This window comes from Ranitomeya imitator, chromosome 2 (assembly GCF_032444005.1).
Source record: "Ranitomeya imitator isolate aRanImi1 chromosome 2, aRanImi1.pri, whole genome shotgun sequence".
Lineage (NCBI taxonomy): Eukaryota > Metazoa > Chordata > Amphibia > Anura > Dendrobatidae > Ranitomeya > Ranitomeya imitator.
Genome location: NC_091283.1, coordinates 190,420,386 through 190,437,452, shown reverse-complemented (window position 1 = coordinate 190,437,452; position 17,067 = coordinate 190,420,386). Strand labels below are relative to the sequence as shown.

At 45.7% G+C, this 17,067-nt stretch overlaps 1 protein-coding gene across 2 annotated transcripts in view; it reads left to right on the top strand.

Annotated features, from left to right (window-relative positions):
• Positions 1-4,728: 4,728 nt before the first annotated feature.
• Positions 4,729-17,067, top strand: part of HCFC1 (host cell factor C1) — a 59,643-nt gene continuing 47,304 nt past the window's right edge. Inside the window, exon 1 of one of the 2 annotated variants that reach the window (XM_069748402.1) lies at positions 4,729-5,752. In XM_069748402.1, the coding sequence (XP_069604503.1) occupies positions 5,557-5,752 (196 nt within the window). In that variant the 5' untranslated portion in view covers positions 4,729-5,556. The remainder of the gene's footprint in view (positions 5,753-17,067) is intronic. The other variant, XM_069748401.1, reaches the window with a different exon arrangement.

The following is a 17,067-nucleotide window of genomic DNA, read 5'->3' as shown; positions in this document are numbered from 1 at the left end:
CTTCTCTGTTTCCTTTTTGGCAGCTTTAATTAGTTTTTTAGATAAAGTATTTTTCTCCCTATAGTTTTTTAGAGCTTCAATGGTGCCATCCTGCTTTAGTAGTGCAAATGCTTTCTTTTTACTGTTAATTGCCTGTCTTACTTCTTTGTTTAGCCACATTGGGTTTTTCCTATTTCTAGTCCTTTTATTCCCACAAGGTATAAACCGCTTACACTGCCTATTTAGGATGTTCTTAAACATTTTCCATTTATTATCTGTATTCTCATTTCTGAGGATATTGTCCCAGTCTACCAGATTAAGGGCATCTCTAAGCTGTTCAAACTTTGCCTTCCTAAAGTTCAATGTTTTTGTGACTCCCTGACAAGTCCCCCTAGTGAAAGACAGGTGAAACTGCACAATATTGTGGTCGCTATTTCCTAAATGCCCAACCATATGCAGATTTGTTATTCTGTCAGGTCTATTAGATAGTATTAGGTCTAAAAGTGCTGCTCCTCTGGTTGGATTCTGCACCAATTGTGAAAGATAATTTTTCTTGGTTATTAGCAGAAACCTGTTGCCTTTATGGGTTTCACAGGTTTCTGTTTCCCAGTTAATATCCGGGTAGTTAAAGTCCCCCATAACCAGGACCTCATTATGGGTTGCAGCTTCATCTATCTGCTTTAGAAGTAGACTTTCCATGCTTTCTGTTATATTTGGGGGTTTGTAACAGACCCCAATGAGAATTTTGTTACCATTTTTCCCTCCATGAATTTCAACCCATATGGACTCGACATCCTCATTCCCTTCGCTAATATCCTCCCTTAAAGTGGACTTTAGACAAGACTTTACATAGAGACAAACCCCTCCTCCTCTCCGATTTTTACGATCCTTTCTAAACAGACTGTAACCCTGTAAGTTAACTGCCCAGTCATAGCTTTCATCTAACCATGTCTCGGTTATTCCCACTATGTCAAAGTTACCTGTAGATATTTCTGCTTCTAGTTCTTCCATCTTGTTTGTCAGGCTTCTGGCGTTTGCGAGCATGCAGTTTAGAGGATTTTGTTTTGTTCCAATCTCCTCACTGTGGATTGTTTTAGAAATGTTCTTACCTCTCTTCTGAGTATGTTTTCCTGGGTCGTCTTTGTTCGAGTCTAATGTTTTTCTTCCCGTCCCGTCCCGTATACGTAGCACCACAAATTCCTGCCACAAAATGACTATACGTAGCACCACAAACTCCTCACACAAAATGACTATACGTAGTGCCACAAACTCCTCACACAAAATGACTATACGTAGCACCACAAATTCCTGCCACAAAATGACTATACGTAGCACCACAAATTCCTGCCACAAAATGACTATACGTAGTGCCACAAACTCCTCACACAAAATGACTATATGTAGCTCCACAAATTCCTGTCACAAAATGACTATACGTAGTGCCACAAACTCCTCGCACAAAATGACTATATGTAGCATCACAAATTCCTGTCACAAAATGACTATACGTAGTGCCACAAACTCCTCGCACAAAATGACTATACGTAGCATCACAAATACCTCACACAAAATGACTATACGTAGTGCCACAAACTCCTCACACAAAATGACTACACGTAGCATCACAAATTCCTGTCACAAAATGACTATACAAAGTGCCACAAACTCCTCGCACAAAATGACTATATGTAGCACCACAAATTCCTGTCACAAAATGACTATACAAAGTGCCACAAACTCCACACAAAATGACTATACGAAGTGCCACAAATTCCTCACACAAAATGACTATACGTAGCTCCACAAACTCCTCACACAAAATGACTATACGTAGCATCACAAATTCCTCACACAAAATGACTATACGTAGCTCCACAAACTCCTCACACAAAATGACTATACGTAGCATCACAAATTCCTGCCACAAAATGACTATACGTAGTGCCACAAACTCCTCACACAAAATGACTATACGTAGTGCCACAAACTCCTCACACAAAATGACTATACGTAGTGCCACAAACTCCTCACACAAAATGACTATACGTAGCATCACAAATACCTCACACAAAATGACTATACGTAGTGCCACAAACTCCTCACACAAAATGACTACACGTAGCACCACAAATTCCTGCCACAAAATGACTACACATAGTGCCACAAACTCCTCACACAAAATGACTATACGTAGCGCCACAAATTCCTCACACAAAACTACTATATGTAGCACCTAGTGTTGAGCGATACCTTCCGATATCCAAAAGTATCGATGTCGGATTGGATCGGCCGATATTCAAAAAATATCGTCGGATATCGCCGATACCCGATACCAATGCAAGTCAATGGGACACAAATATCGGAATGTAAATAAGCCCTTTCTGTCCTTCTACATCCAGTTCCGGAGGGGGGAAGAGTGTGGGCAGTGCGTGGGCGGACACTCAGCGTGTCTGTGTGTGCGGGCGTGGTCTGTACGGGCCTGCCCGGACTCTGTGCGTGACTGCCGGGGGCTCTGTGCGGGCTGCCGGAGCTCTGTGCGGGCTATACATACAGACATACAGTACATTAAACATAGAGTACATACTCACCATCACTTGTCACTTTGTTACCCGAAGCCAGTGTCATCTGTAAAAAAGATTAAAATAACAAAAAAACAATATACTCCCTGTCCGCAGAAATCCTCAAGTGTCCCACGACGATCTCCCGTGGAGAACGGCAGCATCAGCAGATGCGACCGCTCTCCAGGGGCTCCAGGACCACAATGACGGAAGGAAGGTATCCGTCCGCTGCTGTAAAAAAAAATAGTCCCACGCAGCAATTGCCATAAAGTGAGACTTAGAACTTTAGTAACCTCAGTGATGCACTGCAGGAGCCATTGTCTCCTGTCAGTGTGTCACTGAGGGTCCTATAGAGCAGTGACATCATTTTCTGCGCCAGAGGGGGAAAGCCGACGGCCGGGGGGCAAATATTTGTAGCCTGCTATGACTATCAGCCTGCAGCTGTCTGCGTAGCCTTTACTGGCTATTAAAATAGGGGTCCCCCTATATTTTATAGCTAGAAAGGCAAAGCAGACAGCTGCGGGGACTGATATTCATAGCCTAGAGAGGGGCCATGGATATTGGCTTCCGGGGGTCTGTGCGTGACTGCTGGGGGCTCTGTGCGGGCTGCCAGGGGCTCTGTGCAGTCTGACGGGGCTCTGTGCAGGCAGCCGGGGTCTGTGCGTACCTGCCGGTCGCTCTGTGCGGGCTGCCGGTGGCTCTGTGCAGGCTGCCAGGGCTCAAATTCCTCACACAAAAGGACTATACATAGCGCCACAAATTCCTCACACAAAACGACTATACATAGTGCCACAAATTCCTCACAAAACGGCTATACGTAGCGCCACAAATTCCTCACACGAAACGACTATACGTAGCAGCACAAATTCCTCACACAAAATGACTACGTGGCACCACAAAGTCCTCACAGTCTGTGCGTGCCCCGGTCTGTGCGTGCCTGACGGGGGCTCTGTGCGGGCTGCCGGGGCACAAATTCCTCACACAAAATGACTACGTGGCACCACAAACTCCTCACACAAAACGACTATACGTAGCACCACAAACTCCTCACACAAAACTGCTATACGTAGCACCACAAATTCCTCACACAAAATGACTATACGTAGCACCACGAATTCCTCACACAAAATAACTATATGTAGCGCCACAAATTCCTCACACAAAATGACTATACGTAGCGCCACAAATTCCTCACAAAACGGCTATACGTAGCGCCGCAAATTCCTCACAAAATGACTATGTAGCGCCACAAATTCCTCACACAAAATGACTATACGTAGCGCCACAAATTTCTCACACAAAATGACTATACGTATCGCCACAAATTCCTCCCACAAAAAGACTATACGTAGCACCATGAATTCCTCACACAAAATGACTATACTTAGTGCCACAAATTCCTCCCACAAAACTATATGTAGCACCACAAATTCCTCCCACAAAATGACTATGTAGCGCCACAAATTCCTCACACAAAATGACTATACGTAGCACCACAAATTCCTCACACAAAATGAATATACGTAGCGCCACAAACTCCTCACACAAAACGACTATACAATGCGCCACAAATTTCTCACATAACACGACTATATGTTACACCTTGTGCCACAAGCTCCTCACACAAACCGGCTATATATTAGGCGCGCGCCATGAAACCCTCACACAAAACGACTATACGTTGTGCCACAAACTCTTCACGGAAAACGACTGTTACACCTTGCGCCACAACACACTATGTTACATGGCGTGCGCCATGAGCACCTCACCCAAAACGACTATGTGTCACACATCACGCGCCATGAATTCTTCACACAAAACTATACGTTACATGGCGTGTGCCATGAATTCTTCACACAAAACAACTAGATGTCGCACGTGGCAATAAGGTGTAGTACCAAATCCCTTTGCAGCGCAAACAAAAAAAAATTGTTGAAAATATGGAAAAATTAATGCTCATTTTTACAGAAGTCTAAAAGGATTTATATTTTCAGTCAGTAGTGAAATAAGGAGGCCATGTTTCACTGTATGTGAGGAGACGTGCAGGGATAACGAATGATGGCGGCCGTTACTTCAGGTTCCCAGTCGGCCAGCAGTTGGAGTATTCCCCTAGCCGCTCTATGTAAGGTGATCCGCACACAAGGCCCCACTGAGCATCTCTCGCCGCCCCCAGCGCCGCCTCCATCTTATTGTCTCCGGAGGAGGAGGAAAGGCAGGAGGCGGACGCTGACAAGATGGCGGCTCCCAGGGAGGCGTGAAAAGAGGCTCCGGTGCCCTGGACCGTGTTTGCACACCGATAATCACGGTTGCCGACATTTTTTTAAATCTCCTCGCTTCGGCCAGTTTATAGTTTTGTCAGTTTTTCTCCGTTTCTCCTCACATCCCCCGAGTTGCAGCCGATAAGCGGTGGCGGCGGGGGTGGAGCCTTCACTTTCAGCCTCCATCTCCCGTCTTCTCCGTGCCGATTTCCTTCCTCTCGACGTTACTTCCTCCCCAGGAGACGGCCGCCGGTGTTTGCGTGTTGTGTTTTGTTAATTTCTTTATTACTGTGTGTATGTTTGTTGTCGCCCCGCTCGCCGCCATCTTTGGTTTTCCCTAGCAGCTCTTTATTGGTTTGTTTGGACGGCACAAGATGGCGGCTCCCATGGACTCCCTCAGCTTCGCCGCTCCCGGGCTGCTATAAGGAAAACCAGCGGGGCCCGGTGAGAAGGAAAGGGCTCAACCTGCAGAGGACGTGCGGCCGAGAGACAGGGGGAGGGCCGGCCCGTGGAGGCGGCAGAGACGGGCGCGGGGAATCGGTTTTGTCTTCTCTCCGGCCGCCGTCATAAAATGGCGGCTCCCATGGACTCCACAGCGCCACAGTGAGAGCCGGCACGGAGTAGGCCTCAGCCCCGGTTTTTTTGCACCTTTTATTTACACGGCTGACAGGAAGCAGCGGGCCGCCGCCGCCTCCCGTCGTTTATCCCCCCTCTTCATTATCCGCTTTTTTAATCTGTTTTCTACTCATTGAACCGCCGCCATGACGTCCGCTCCAACGGTGACCGGTGCTTCCTCCTCCACCGCCCTACAGCCCCGCTGGAAACGAGTTGTCGGGTGGTCGGGACCGGTGCCTAGACCCCGGCACGGACACAGGGCCGTGGCCATCAAGGAGTTAATTGTGGTATTCGGTGGCGGAAATGAAGGGATCGTGGACGAGCTACACGTCTACAACACCGGTGAGTAAGCGGTGATATAACGGGCAGTGGTTGGGGATAGGTCTGGTGACTGTGTGTGACACTGGCAGCGTCCCCTCCTCCGGCTAGCCCGCTCTTCAGCTGGGCTTTCTAAAAATCCACAAAGAAAAATGGCGGGTTCCCCCAGCAGGAGGATCGGAGACAGGCAGGGGGCGGAGCGTGACTGCGGCTGCTCAGCTGCGAGGCGCTGATTGGCTGCACAGCGACCAGCCGCAGTGTCGGGGCCGGTCGGCAGACGGGATCTGTGCGATTCCGATCGGGTACCAATTTCCGATACCCGTCTATCAAATGGTTATGGATTATTGATTTGCCTGTGCAACTTTTTTTTTAATGCTTTTTATGTTTTTGTTTAAAGTTTTTAATGTTTGGATTTTTTTTATATTATTATTTAAAAAAAATGTAAAAATTGCACTTCCACGCTTATTTTTGATATTTGTGGGTGGTGGTGGTGTTATTTATTATTATTTTTTTTTTTTATTGTTTTTTTTTTGTGTGTGTGTGTGCAATTGATACAATTTCAGAGGCGGGATGACCGGCGTATGGAAGTATTCTTTTTAAATGCTTCTGTTATTACTCTTGCACTTAATAGTGTCTGCGGGCCATGCTGGCAGGGGGGGTGTGTGTGCGCGCGCGCGCCACGTTATCAGGCAGTTATGGCGCATCCTTTCCGTACTGTCAGGCTGTGTGCACATGTTGCGTTGTGCACATCGCGGTTAAAAAAAAAAAACGCAGCATGTTCATTAATTTTGTGGATTTCTCGCGGATTTCTCGCTATTTAATGCATTGTGAAGATCCAGGGAAAAAAACGTGAATAATACACACCAAAAACCACACGTAGATTTCCTGCAGAAAAAGTCCGGTTTTGTTCAGGACGTTTCTGCAAAGAATCCTGACACGTGCACATAGCCTAAGAAGTTGAGCAAATTGATTTACAGGATTCTGCGTCTGTATGACCACTGGGGTAGGTTGGGTTTTATTTTTGCACTTGTCCACCGCTGCTGCTGACTTTACTAAGGAGAGGTAAGTTCTGTAGAACGGTTACCGCTCGGTAGCATCTTGGCGATTGACGTAGCCGCATCGGGTTAGTGCAGAGAGCAAGATCTCGCCATAACACACAATCTCTCGCTTTCACTGCAAAAGCCGCTGTGAAGACTAAAGAGTTGTCAGATCGCACAACCTGGAAGTTTTTTTGTCTTTTTTTTTTTTTTCTTCTCTCTCTACAAAGTGAGACCCTTTCAGGAGGACACTTAGGGACTGTTCAGCACATTTTTTAAAGAAAATGACATGTGAGGCAGGAAACTGTCAGGTGGAGAAGGTTTTTTTGCTTTCCTTTAGATTTGAACATAGATGGTACAGTCTATAAGTTAGATCCCAAATGTTCCTTGGTTTTTTGATTGGGGGGGGGGAATGGGGAAGGTTCCCTTTTTTCTGTGTCAATCTTGCATTTACAGCTCATTCTTTTAATTTGCACTTTTTTTTCGATGTTTTTCCTTGTCCACTTTTTTTTTTTTTTTTTTTGGTTTAGGGGAGGTTCCAGATGTTTTCCGCTGAGCCATCACTTTCAACTTCTTAAAAAGACAGAATTTAGATGCAAATATACTCCATTCCCACCCCGCTTTGGAGAATTTTTTTATTTTATTTGACATTTTAGCTTGTTTTTCTTATCTTTCACGTTACATCGGGGGGCTTATCTACAGCATTACAGAACGCTGTAGATAAGCCCCTAATGGCGTTGGCCGCGGTTTACGAAATATGACGTGACAGATTCCCTTTAGGCTATGTGCACACGTTGCGGATTTGCCTCTGGAATTTTTTTTTGCGGATTCTGCATCTCTTGGCAAAAAACGCAGGTGCGGATTTCTTGCGTTTGTTTTTTACCCCTGCGGATTTCTATAATGGAATGAGTACAAAAACGCTGCAGATCCGCACAAAAGTGTCATGCTACTTCTTTTAATCCGCAGCATTGCCGCACGGAATTTTCCGCACCATTAAGCACAGAATTTTTTTTTTCATTGATTTACATTGCACTGTAAATCACTTGGGGATCTGCAGCGTTTCTGCACGGTTAAAAACGCTGCGGATACACAGGAAATCCGCAACGTGTGCACATAGCCCTAAATTACAAAATGATGAATCGGGCCCATAGTGTTTTTTTTTTTTTTTTTGCTTAGATCCATCCTTTATACTTCTTTTCGGATGTTCTATCTAAGGCGAAGTTCACATTAGCGTTCGGGGGCTTTGTGGAGGGCTGCGTACGTCCTCCGTAAAGCCCCGCATAGTTCTGCATGCGTCCTGCGTACCTATCTTTAACATTGGGTACGCAGGACATGCGGATGTCTGCAAAGACGTCAATTTTGATGCGCCCGCCGTCTGCACAAAATGCAACTTGTTGCGTTCCCATGCGGTCGGCGGGTGCAGAAAACAGCGCATCTGCATATCTTGCATACCCAATGTTTAAAGGGAAGGTGCCGCGTTTTAATATTGTAAAAAAAAAAACAACCTCTTTAATTCCTTATTTTCATAAGTTATTTTCAAGTGCATAGTATTTATTGTTTTTTTTTTTTATTCATTTTTTTTTCTGCCACTGGGCGCCGCCATTTTCATTTGCAGGACTGTAAGTGTAGCTGCACGACACTTACAGTCTTCACATACGGCTGTCCTGGGCATAGGACTCAGCAGTCGGCGTCCGACCCCATAGCTACCATTATAAGCTTCTCTGCTCTGATGTGGCCACGCCCCCTGGGCTGTCTCCACATCACAGCAGAGGCAGGAGATCGGCGCCATCTTGCTTTAGCCCACAGTGGAGCGTACCTGTGAGCTCCACTGTAGAGCCGTGCTGTTGGAGGAGCAGCTCCATCTGTCTCCTCTCACACTCAGCGGCGGTTCCCTGTCCTCTGCTGCCTGTAATCTCTAGAATCACTAGAGAGGGTGAAGTGCTGTGGTCTGATGTCCTCTTATCAGGAGCTGCAGAGAGGTAACAGAGGGGGAGGGGGAGAATCTCTGTGCTGCTCGGACCTCACTGTAGCTCCTCACAGGACATCAGACCCTGCATCTATCACTATACTGTGCTGAGCCAAGTATCTAATCCTCTCCTGTGCTGACCTGTGTATCTAATCCTCTCCTGTGTGATACTGTCTGCTGAGCCGTGTATCTAATCCTCTCCTGTGTGATAGTGACTGCTGAGCCGTGTATCTAATCCTATACTGTGTGCTGAGCCGTGTATCTAATCCTCTCCTGTGTGATACTGTCTGCTGAGCCGTGTATCTAATCCTCTCCTGTGTAATACTGTGTGCTGAGCCGTGTATCTAATCCTCTCCTGTGTGATACTGTCTGCTGAGCCGTGTATCTAATCCTATACTGTGTGCTGAGCCGTGTATCTAATCCTCTCCTGTGTGATAGTGACTGCTGAGCCGTGTATCTAATCCTATACTGTCTGCTGAGCCGTGTATCTAATCCTCTCCTGTGTGATACTGTCTTCTGAGCCGTGTATCTAATCCTCTCCTGTGTGATAGTCTGCTGAGCCGTGTATCTAATCCTCTCCTGTGTGATAGTCTGCTGAGCCGTGTATCTAATCCTCTCCTGTGTGATACTGTGTGCTGAGCCGTGTATCTAATCCTATACTGTGTGCTGAGCCGTGTATCTAATCCTCTCCTGTGTGATAGTGACTGCTGAGCCGTGTATCTAATCCTATACTGTGTGCTGAGCCGTGTATCTAATCCTCTCCTGTGTGATAGTGTCTGCTGACCTGTGTATCTAATCCTGTGGAATACTGTCTGTTGAGCCGTGTATCTATTCCTCTCCTGTGTGATACTGTCTGCTGAGCCGTGTATCTAATCATCTCCTGTGTAATACTGTCTGCTGAGCCGTGTATCTAATCCTATCCTGTGCTGACCTGTGTATCTAATCCTCCTGTGGAATACTGACTGCTGAGCCGTGTATCTAATCCTCTCCTGTGTGATACTGTCTGGTGAGCCATGTATCTAATCCTATCCTGTGCTGACCTGTGTATCTAATCCTCCTGTGTGATACTGTCTGCTGAGCCGTGTATCTAATCCTCTCCTGTGTAATACTGTCTGCTGAGCCGTGTATCTAATCCTATCCTGTGCTGAGCCGTGTATCTAATCCTCCTGTGGAATACTGACTGCTGAGCCGTGTATCTAATCCTCTCCTGTGTGATACTGTCTGCTGAGCCGTGTATCTAATCCTCCTGTGGAATCCTGACTGCTGAGCCGTGTATCTAATCCTCTCCTGTGGAATACTGACTGCTGAGCCGTGTATCTAATCCTCTCCAGTGTGATACTGTCTGGTGAGCCATGTATCTAATCCTCTCCTGTGTGATACTGTCTGCTGAGCCGTGTATCTAATCCTCTCCTGTGTGATACTGTCTGCTGAGCCGTGTATCTAATCCTCTCCTGTGTGATACTGTCTGGTGAACCGTGTATCTAATCCTATCCTGTGCTGACCTGTGTATCTAAGGCTATGTGCACACGTCCGGATTTTTAGCGTTTTTTTTTTTTGTGGAATTTCGCCATAAAAACGCTATAAATCCACTAAAAAAAGCTAACATTATGCATCCTATCATTTAGAATGCATTCTGCATTTTTTTGTGCAGATGTTAGCGTTTTTTTCCGCAAAAAAAACGCATACCGCAAAAAATCCGGACATGCTCTATATTTTTGCGGATTTCCTATCAAAAAGGACATTCCGGAAAATAAAAAAAAAAGCAAAAAAACCGGAAAAAATCCGCGCAAAAAACGCGCAAATTCCGCAAGAAATCCGCGCAAAAAAAGCACGCGGATTTCTGGCAGAATTCTCAGGATTATGTCAGGAAAAAATCCTGACGTGTGCACATAGCCTAATCCTGTGAAATACTGACTGCTGAGCCGTGTATCTAATCCTCTCCTGTGTGATACTGTCTGGTGAACCGTGTATCTAATCCACTTCTATGCACTCCTCTCCCCCCTGCATATCTTTCCCCATTGCACACGCAACTCAATGTGTACGATAACAGGAGCTGCGAGCGTCATGCTGTATTATGGCATTATGTGAGATCTATATGACGGTATTATGTGATCTGTATGGTGGTATTATGCTTGATCAGTATTGTGAGAATTATATGGTGGTATTGTGTGTGATCTATATGGCGGTATTATGTGAGAACACTGGCAGCATTATGTGTGATCTATATGGCGGTATTATGTGAGAACACTATGGCAGTATTATGTGTGATCTATATGGCGGTATGTGAGAACACTGGCGGTATTATGTGTGATCTATATGGCGGTATGTGAGAACACTGGCGGTATTATGTGTGATCTATATGGTGGTATTATGTGAGAACTGTATGACAGTATTGTGTGATCTATTTGATAGTATTGTGTGTGATCTATATGGCGGTATTATGTGAGAACACTATGGCAGTATTATCTTCAGAAAGCGGACCCATTCTATGGTGGTTCTGGCTGAGCACCTGCACGCGGGTCTGGGGTAATAGAGGGGGCAGCATGACCTCCAGTTAGGTGCAGTCAGGGCTGGTGAGGCAGCTGAAGAGAGGGGTCTCATTTTTATCGTTACTATATGGCTACATTTCCTTCCCAGCGTCACCCCGGACTTCGCCTGTCACCTCGCTTTCACACATCGCCAGGACAGGATGGAGAAGACAGGATCTGAGGAGGGGAATGGGGTCTGCATGCAAAGTCTGGATCAGACCAGGCCATCAATCCGCAGAAATGTTTCCTGGATTTCTGTGGAGCAAACAAGCAGACGGCCCATCCATGTGTATAAAAGATAGCGCTCTATGTACAATCCCTGGCTGCTCCGCACACCAAACAGGGGGCCCCCATAGACCAGCACACTGCTCTCCTGAAATACTCTGTGCTGCTTTCACCCTGCTCCCTCCACCACATATCTCCCAGAATCCTTGCTGCCTGCCATCCTCGGTGACTGTCTACTTGTCAGTATAAGGCTGCTTTCACACTAGCGTCGGTACGAGCCTTTCGCAGTGCGTCGTACCGACGTATGCTGTGAAAGAAATGTCCGATGTGGGCAGCAGAAGCAGTCTTACAATGCTTCCGCTGCCCCATTGTTAGGTCTGGGCATGAGGGGGCGGAGTTTCGGCCGTGCATACGCGGTCGAAAATGGTGGACTCGATGCACAAACGTTACATGTAACTTTTTTTGTGGCGGCGGTCCACCAAAACATGACACAACAGTCGCACGACAGTTGTGACGTGTGGCAATACGTCGCAATGCGTCGGTAATGTTAGTCTATGGGGAAAAAACGCATCCTGCAGACAACTTTGCAGGATGTGTTTTTTCTCCTGAATGACGCATTGCAACGTACAGCCAACAACGCTAGTGTGAAAGTAGCCTAAGGGTATGTTCACACGTTCAGGATTTCCATCCTTTTTTTTTCCTGACTGTTTTTTAAAAAACTGCAGCTCTTGGCAGAAAACGCAGGTCCTTTTTTTGGTCCTTTTTTGGTCCGTTTTTTGATGCGTTTTTTGATGCGTTTTTTTGATGCAGTTTTCTAGCCAGAGTCTGTGTGTTTTCTAGGAATTTTTTTAGGGTTAAAATGGCTGAAAATACCCTAACCCTACCCCTAACCCTAACCCTACCCCTACCCCTAACCCTACCCCTAACCCTACCCCTAACCCTACCCCTACCCCTATTCTAACCTTAGTGAAAAAAAAAAAAATTCTTTATTTTTTTTATTGTCCCTACCTATGGGGGTGACAAAGGGGGGGGGGTGTCATTTACTATTTTTTTATTTTGATCACTGAGATAGGTTATATCTCAGTGATCAAAATGCACTTTGGAACGAATCTGCCGGCCGGCAGATTCGGCGGGCGCACTGCGCATGCGCCCGCCATTTTGCAAGATGGCGGCGCCCAGGGAGAAGACGGCCGGACGGACACCGGGACGCCGGGTGAGTATAAGGGGGGGAGATTAGGGCACGGGGGGGGGGGGGGGCATCAGAGCACTGGGGGGGGGCATCGGAGCACTGGGGGGGGGCATCGGAGCACGGGGGGGCGGGATCGGAACACGGGGGGGGGGGGGGGGGGGGCAGCCACACTCCGCCCACGCACTTCCGCCCGCTCCCCGCACTTCCTGCTGCAGCGGTTCTGCACATCAAATCGCAGTAAAACCCGCAGATATATTTTTGATCTGCGGGTTTTACTGCGGTTTGGACCTCACAATGGAGGTCTATGGGTGCAGAACCGCTGCGGCTCCGGAAAAAGAATTGACATGCTCCTTCTTTTTTCCGGGAGCTATTCAGCGCGTCTTTTTTTTTACAATTTCCGGACCATGTGCACAGTGTGTCCTGTTTTCCATAGGGTACAGTGTACTGTACCCTGCATGGAAAACAGCTGCGGAACCGCAGCGGCAAAACCGCCGCGGTTCCGCGGTAAAAAACGCACTGTGTGAACATGGCCTAAGGCTGCCGTCCACTGTCAGTATTTGGTCAGTATTTTACCTCAGTATTTGTAAGCCAAAACCAGGAGTGGGTGATAAATGCAGAAGTGGTGACATGTTTCTATTATACTTTTCCTCTAATTGTTCCACTCCTGGTTTTGGCTTACAAATACTGAGGTAAAATACTGACCAAATACTGATAGTGTGACGGCAGCCATACTCTGCAGTCACCAACAAAATGGCTGCTCACTGGGTTCCTGAATATCATCCTCTCTAATCCCTTAGCAAACACCCAGAAGGAGAGGAGAGGAGACATCACACACGTCAGCAGACTCCGCCCATATTTACTGCAGTGCTGTAATGTGAGCTATTTCTACACTAGGTTTTTCTGAAATTTCAGCAGCTGCTCCCCCTAGTATTGAAAAGTGGAAATTCCAAAACTTTTCAAATTATTTTTCATATTTTACTAAATTATAAACAAATGATAATATTTTTTAAGAAAATGTAATCATTAATTCTTTACATTTTTACAATTTCTGAAAAAAAAATTTTTTTGATGGCACCTTCCCTTTAAAGATAAGTAGTCAGGACGCATGTACAAGTAGGCAGGGCTTAGTGGAGGACATACGCAGCCCTCCGCAAAGCCCCCGAACGCTAGTGTGAACCCGGCCTAACTCAAGTTTTTTTGTTCATCACGGGCACAGTCTTCTGTCTCAACACTTGTTATCTGGCATGTTTGCAGGTTTTATCCCTAGGTTTAGTCTCCCGAGCTGTTTTTGACGCTTCATTTATTCTTTAGCGCGTATAGTCCGGACACTTTCCTCTGTGTGGATTACAACTAGGACGACTGTGTGATGATGAGAGCGAGCTGTCAGCTTCTCCCTCCCTCTTATGTGCTGCTGTCTCCACCCCGTTACATATAGGACTTCATCAACTGACTCTCTTCTGCCGCCAAATCCACTTTGAAAGAGCGTCCTGAGCTGTGTCCCTCCCTTCGTGGATGTGACTGCTTTCTAATGTGTATGAGGAATAGGTTACCTATACTATTTTGTTTTATACATGGCTGTGTAGAATTAGTGTATTTTATTACAATATTATATATGGAGTCAGTGCAAATCGGTTTGGTAGGACGGTGTCAATACTCTGTGGCCGCTGGATTGGAGCCCTGAAAACCACCTACCTCCTCGCTATCCACGGGTCTTCTTTTGATTAGCCGGCCTGACTTGACCTCATATGTGCATCACGCTGCAATAATTACATCACACCAGGCCGCCTAATCGAAAGAAGAGTCGCAGATGGTTTGGATGCAGTTCTAGATCACAAGTGTGGCCGATAGACCGCATCCTGTAAATCTGTTCGCACCAACTCTTGAAGAGATGGACCACTACTCTTACATTGATCAGCCTGGAAGTACTTGCTGAGCTGGCCGTCTACTTGTTGTGGCCAGGGCTTGTTACTGCACATCCGCCTTCTATTGTATTTCTATTTTGACCTATCCTAAGCATAACACCATCAATATAAAAGTAGTGGACAGCCTTTTTTTTTTTTTTAAATTTACTATTTATCCACCAAGTTTGTAGTGTTGGGACCGGTGTTAAATTCCTTTTTACACTGGTAGTTGATCTGCTAAACAAACGGCCATAATAACCTTCCTAATTGTTGCCCATGTAAAAATGCCCCGTGTTGTTGTCATTAATTGCATCATCCTGCGGCCCTCATCTTGTTCCTTGGCACCATATCTCCATCATATGATGAAATAAACAGATCATACTTCTATTGTCAGTGACCGCGCTCATTACTGACAGTGAATCTGCTTGTGGTGGTAAATGAGGTCTCGTCCTCAGAAGAGCTCGCCCTCGCAGACATTGGATAACGTTATCTCTCCTCAGTGTACACATGGGACTATTTTGTCCATCTATAAAGATCCAGAAAACTGTATGTAGGAGCCTGAAAGATGTTCATGAAGAATCTATCTGTCTCCGGAATAATTTCCTCTTGTCATATGATAGATTATACATGTAAGGGATTTACTGCATCTCCATATGTCCTACATTTTATGCAAAGCTTTTTCACCTCTAATTCCATATGAACCAAACACATAGAGAGGATTTATGTCCTGCTTCATTGGATGCTGTATTTCACAGATATCCTCACTCTTTGGTCACAAACATTAGATTGCAGTTGGCTAATCAATGCTTCGACTGGCCGCCATCTCCTAGGACTGAACGGTCACGGACTCCCCTGGCAGTGACTTATCTCCTGAAGTACAAAAAGAGTAGGACGTTTGAATTACAACAACCCAATCATCATGTCATCTTCATTTTTTTTTTTTTTATTATTTATAGGCTGTAAGTGTTGCTCTTTATTTTTGCAAATATAAACCCTTGTCCTTTGGTCTGTTCTGCATGTGATGAGACTTGTCAGCACCAGCGCTGCAGATTCATGAAGACGTTCGCTGTTAGAGCTGGTTACGATCTTTTACTGATGGATTTTCTTTGCTAGTTTTGATATTGATTAAATCCATATTTTTATTTTTTAAGCTTTTTTTTTCCTTGCAAATTAGTTTTCTGGGTGACATCGGTCTCTCTAGTGCCACCTATTGGAGATGAGCTGCCCTATAAGTTTGTGTTGCTCATTTGGTGGTAGCCGTGGAGCTGCTGGTTCTGTTATAATGCCATGAATCGTGGTTTTACAAGATTTCAGACTTTCTTGTCTTTTGCATACGAATTGGACTCTCCAGCTGTCATGTTGAGCCTGTAGTTCATCAATTAGCACTATATGGGGCCATAACGTTTGTGCGGCACTATATGGGGCCATAACGTTTGTGCAGCACTATATGGGGCAAGTGTTTGTATGGAGCATTATATGGGGCTCCTGATTCAAAATGGATATTCAAAAACACTTAACCTACTGAAGTCTCAATTAATTTTACTTTTATTGGTATCTATTTTTACTTTTTGACATTTACCGGTAGCTGCTGCATTTTCCACCCTAGGCTTATACTCTAGTCATTAAGTTTTCCCAGTTTTTGTGGCAAAATTAGGGGGGTCGGCTTATGCTCGGGTCAGCTTATACTCAAGTATATACGGTACTTGTGTTTTGGCAAATGAAAATTAGCCATAGACTTGATACCTTGTCTGTGGGTAGCAGGGACATAACCCTTTCTGTAGACTGGGGTATTTCACTATTGTCTTATCCACGCTGTACGTTCTTGTGAGACAAAAAATTGCCAGGATTTCTTAGGGGTGGATCGTGGCCGTGGCATCAACAGCTGATTGTGGGGCTGCCATGGAGATCTCCCCTCCCCGATAATGTGCTGTTGATGTTGCAGCCGCCATCCAGAGTAGCCACCACCTGCAGTGTCTGATGGAACTGTTCACGTATGTCTGGATTCACTTTGGCTACAAGGACAGCAGCCTAGGGAATCTGTCACTATGGTTTCCATGAGTAAACCCCGGGCATGCTTCTGTATATGTCTGTAACCATGCCTTTGATTTATATTGTTATGATGGTTGGGGGAAGAATCCTCTCGGTCAGGACGTTGATCAATGCATAGGGAAAATGCCAAGTTTTTTTTTTTTTTTGCAGATGACTGTACGATAAATGTTGTTTTTACCGCTAATGTAGTAAGCCTGATTGTTTAACCAGGCTTAATCTGTGCTGAAGGGTTCCCTTTATAACTGTAGCATATGGTTGTGGACTTTACACACGGCCGTGTTATGGCTCCGTGCGCAAGCCGTATATTTAAAGCACTAGGTGGTGGCCCGATTCTAACGCATCGGGTATTCTAGAATATTATGCATGTCCACGTAGTGTATTGCCCAGCCACGTAGTGTATTGCCCAGTCACGTAGTATACAGACTTAAAATAAAAAAATAAACA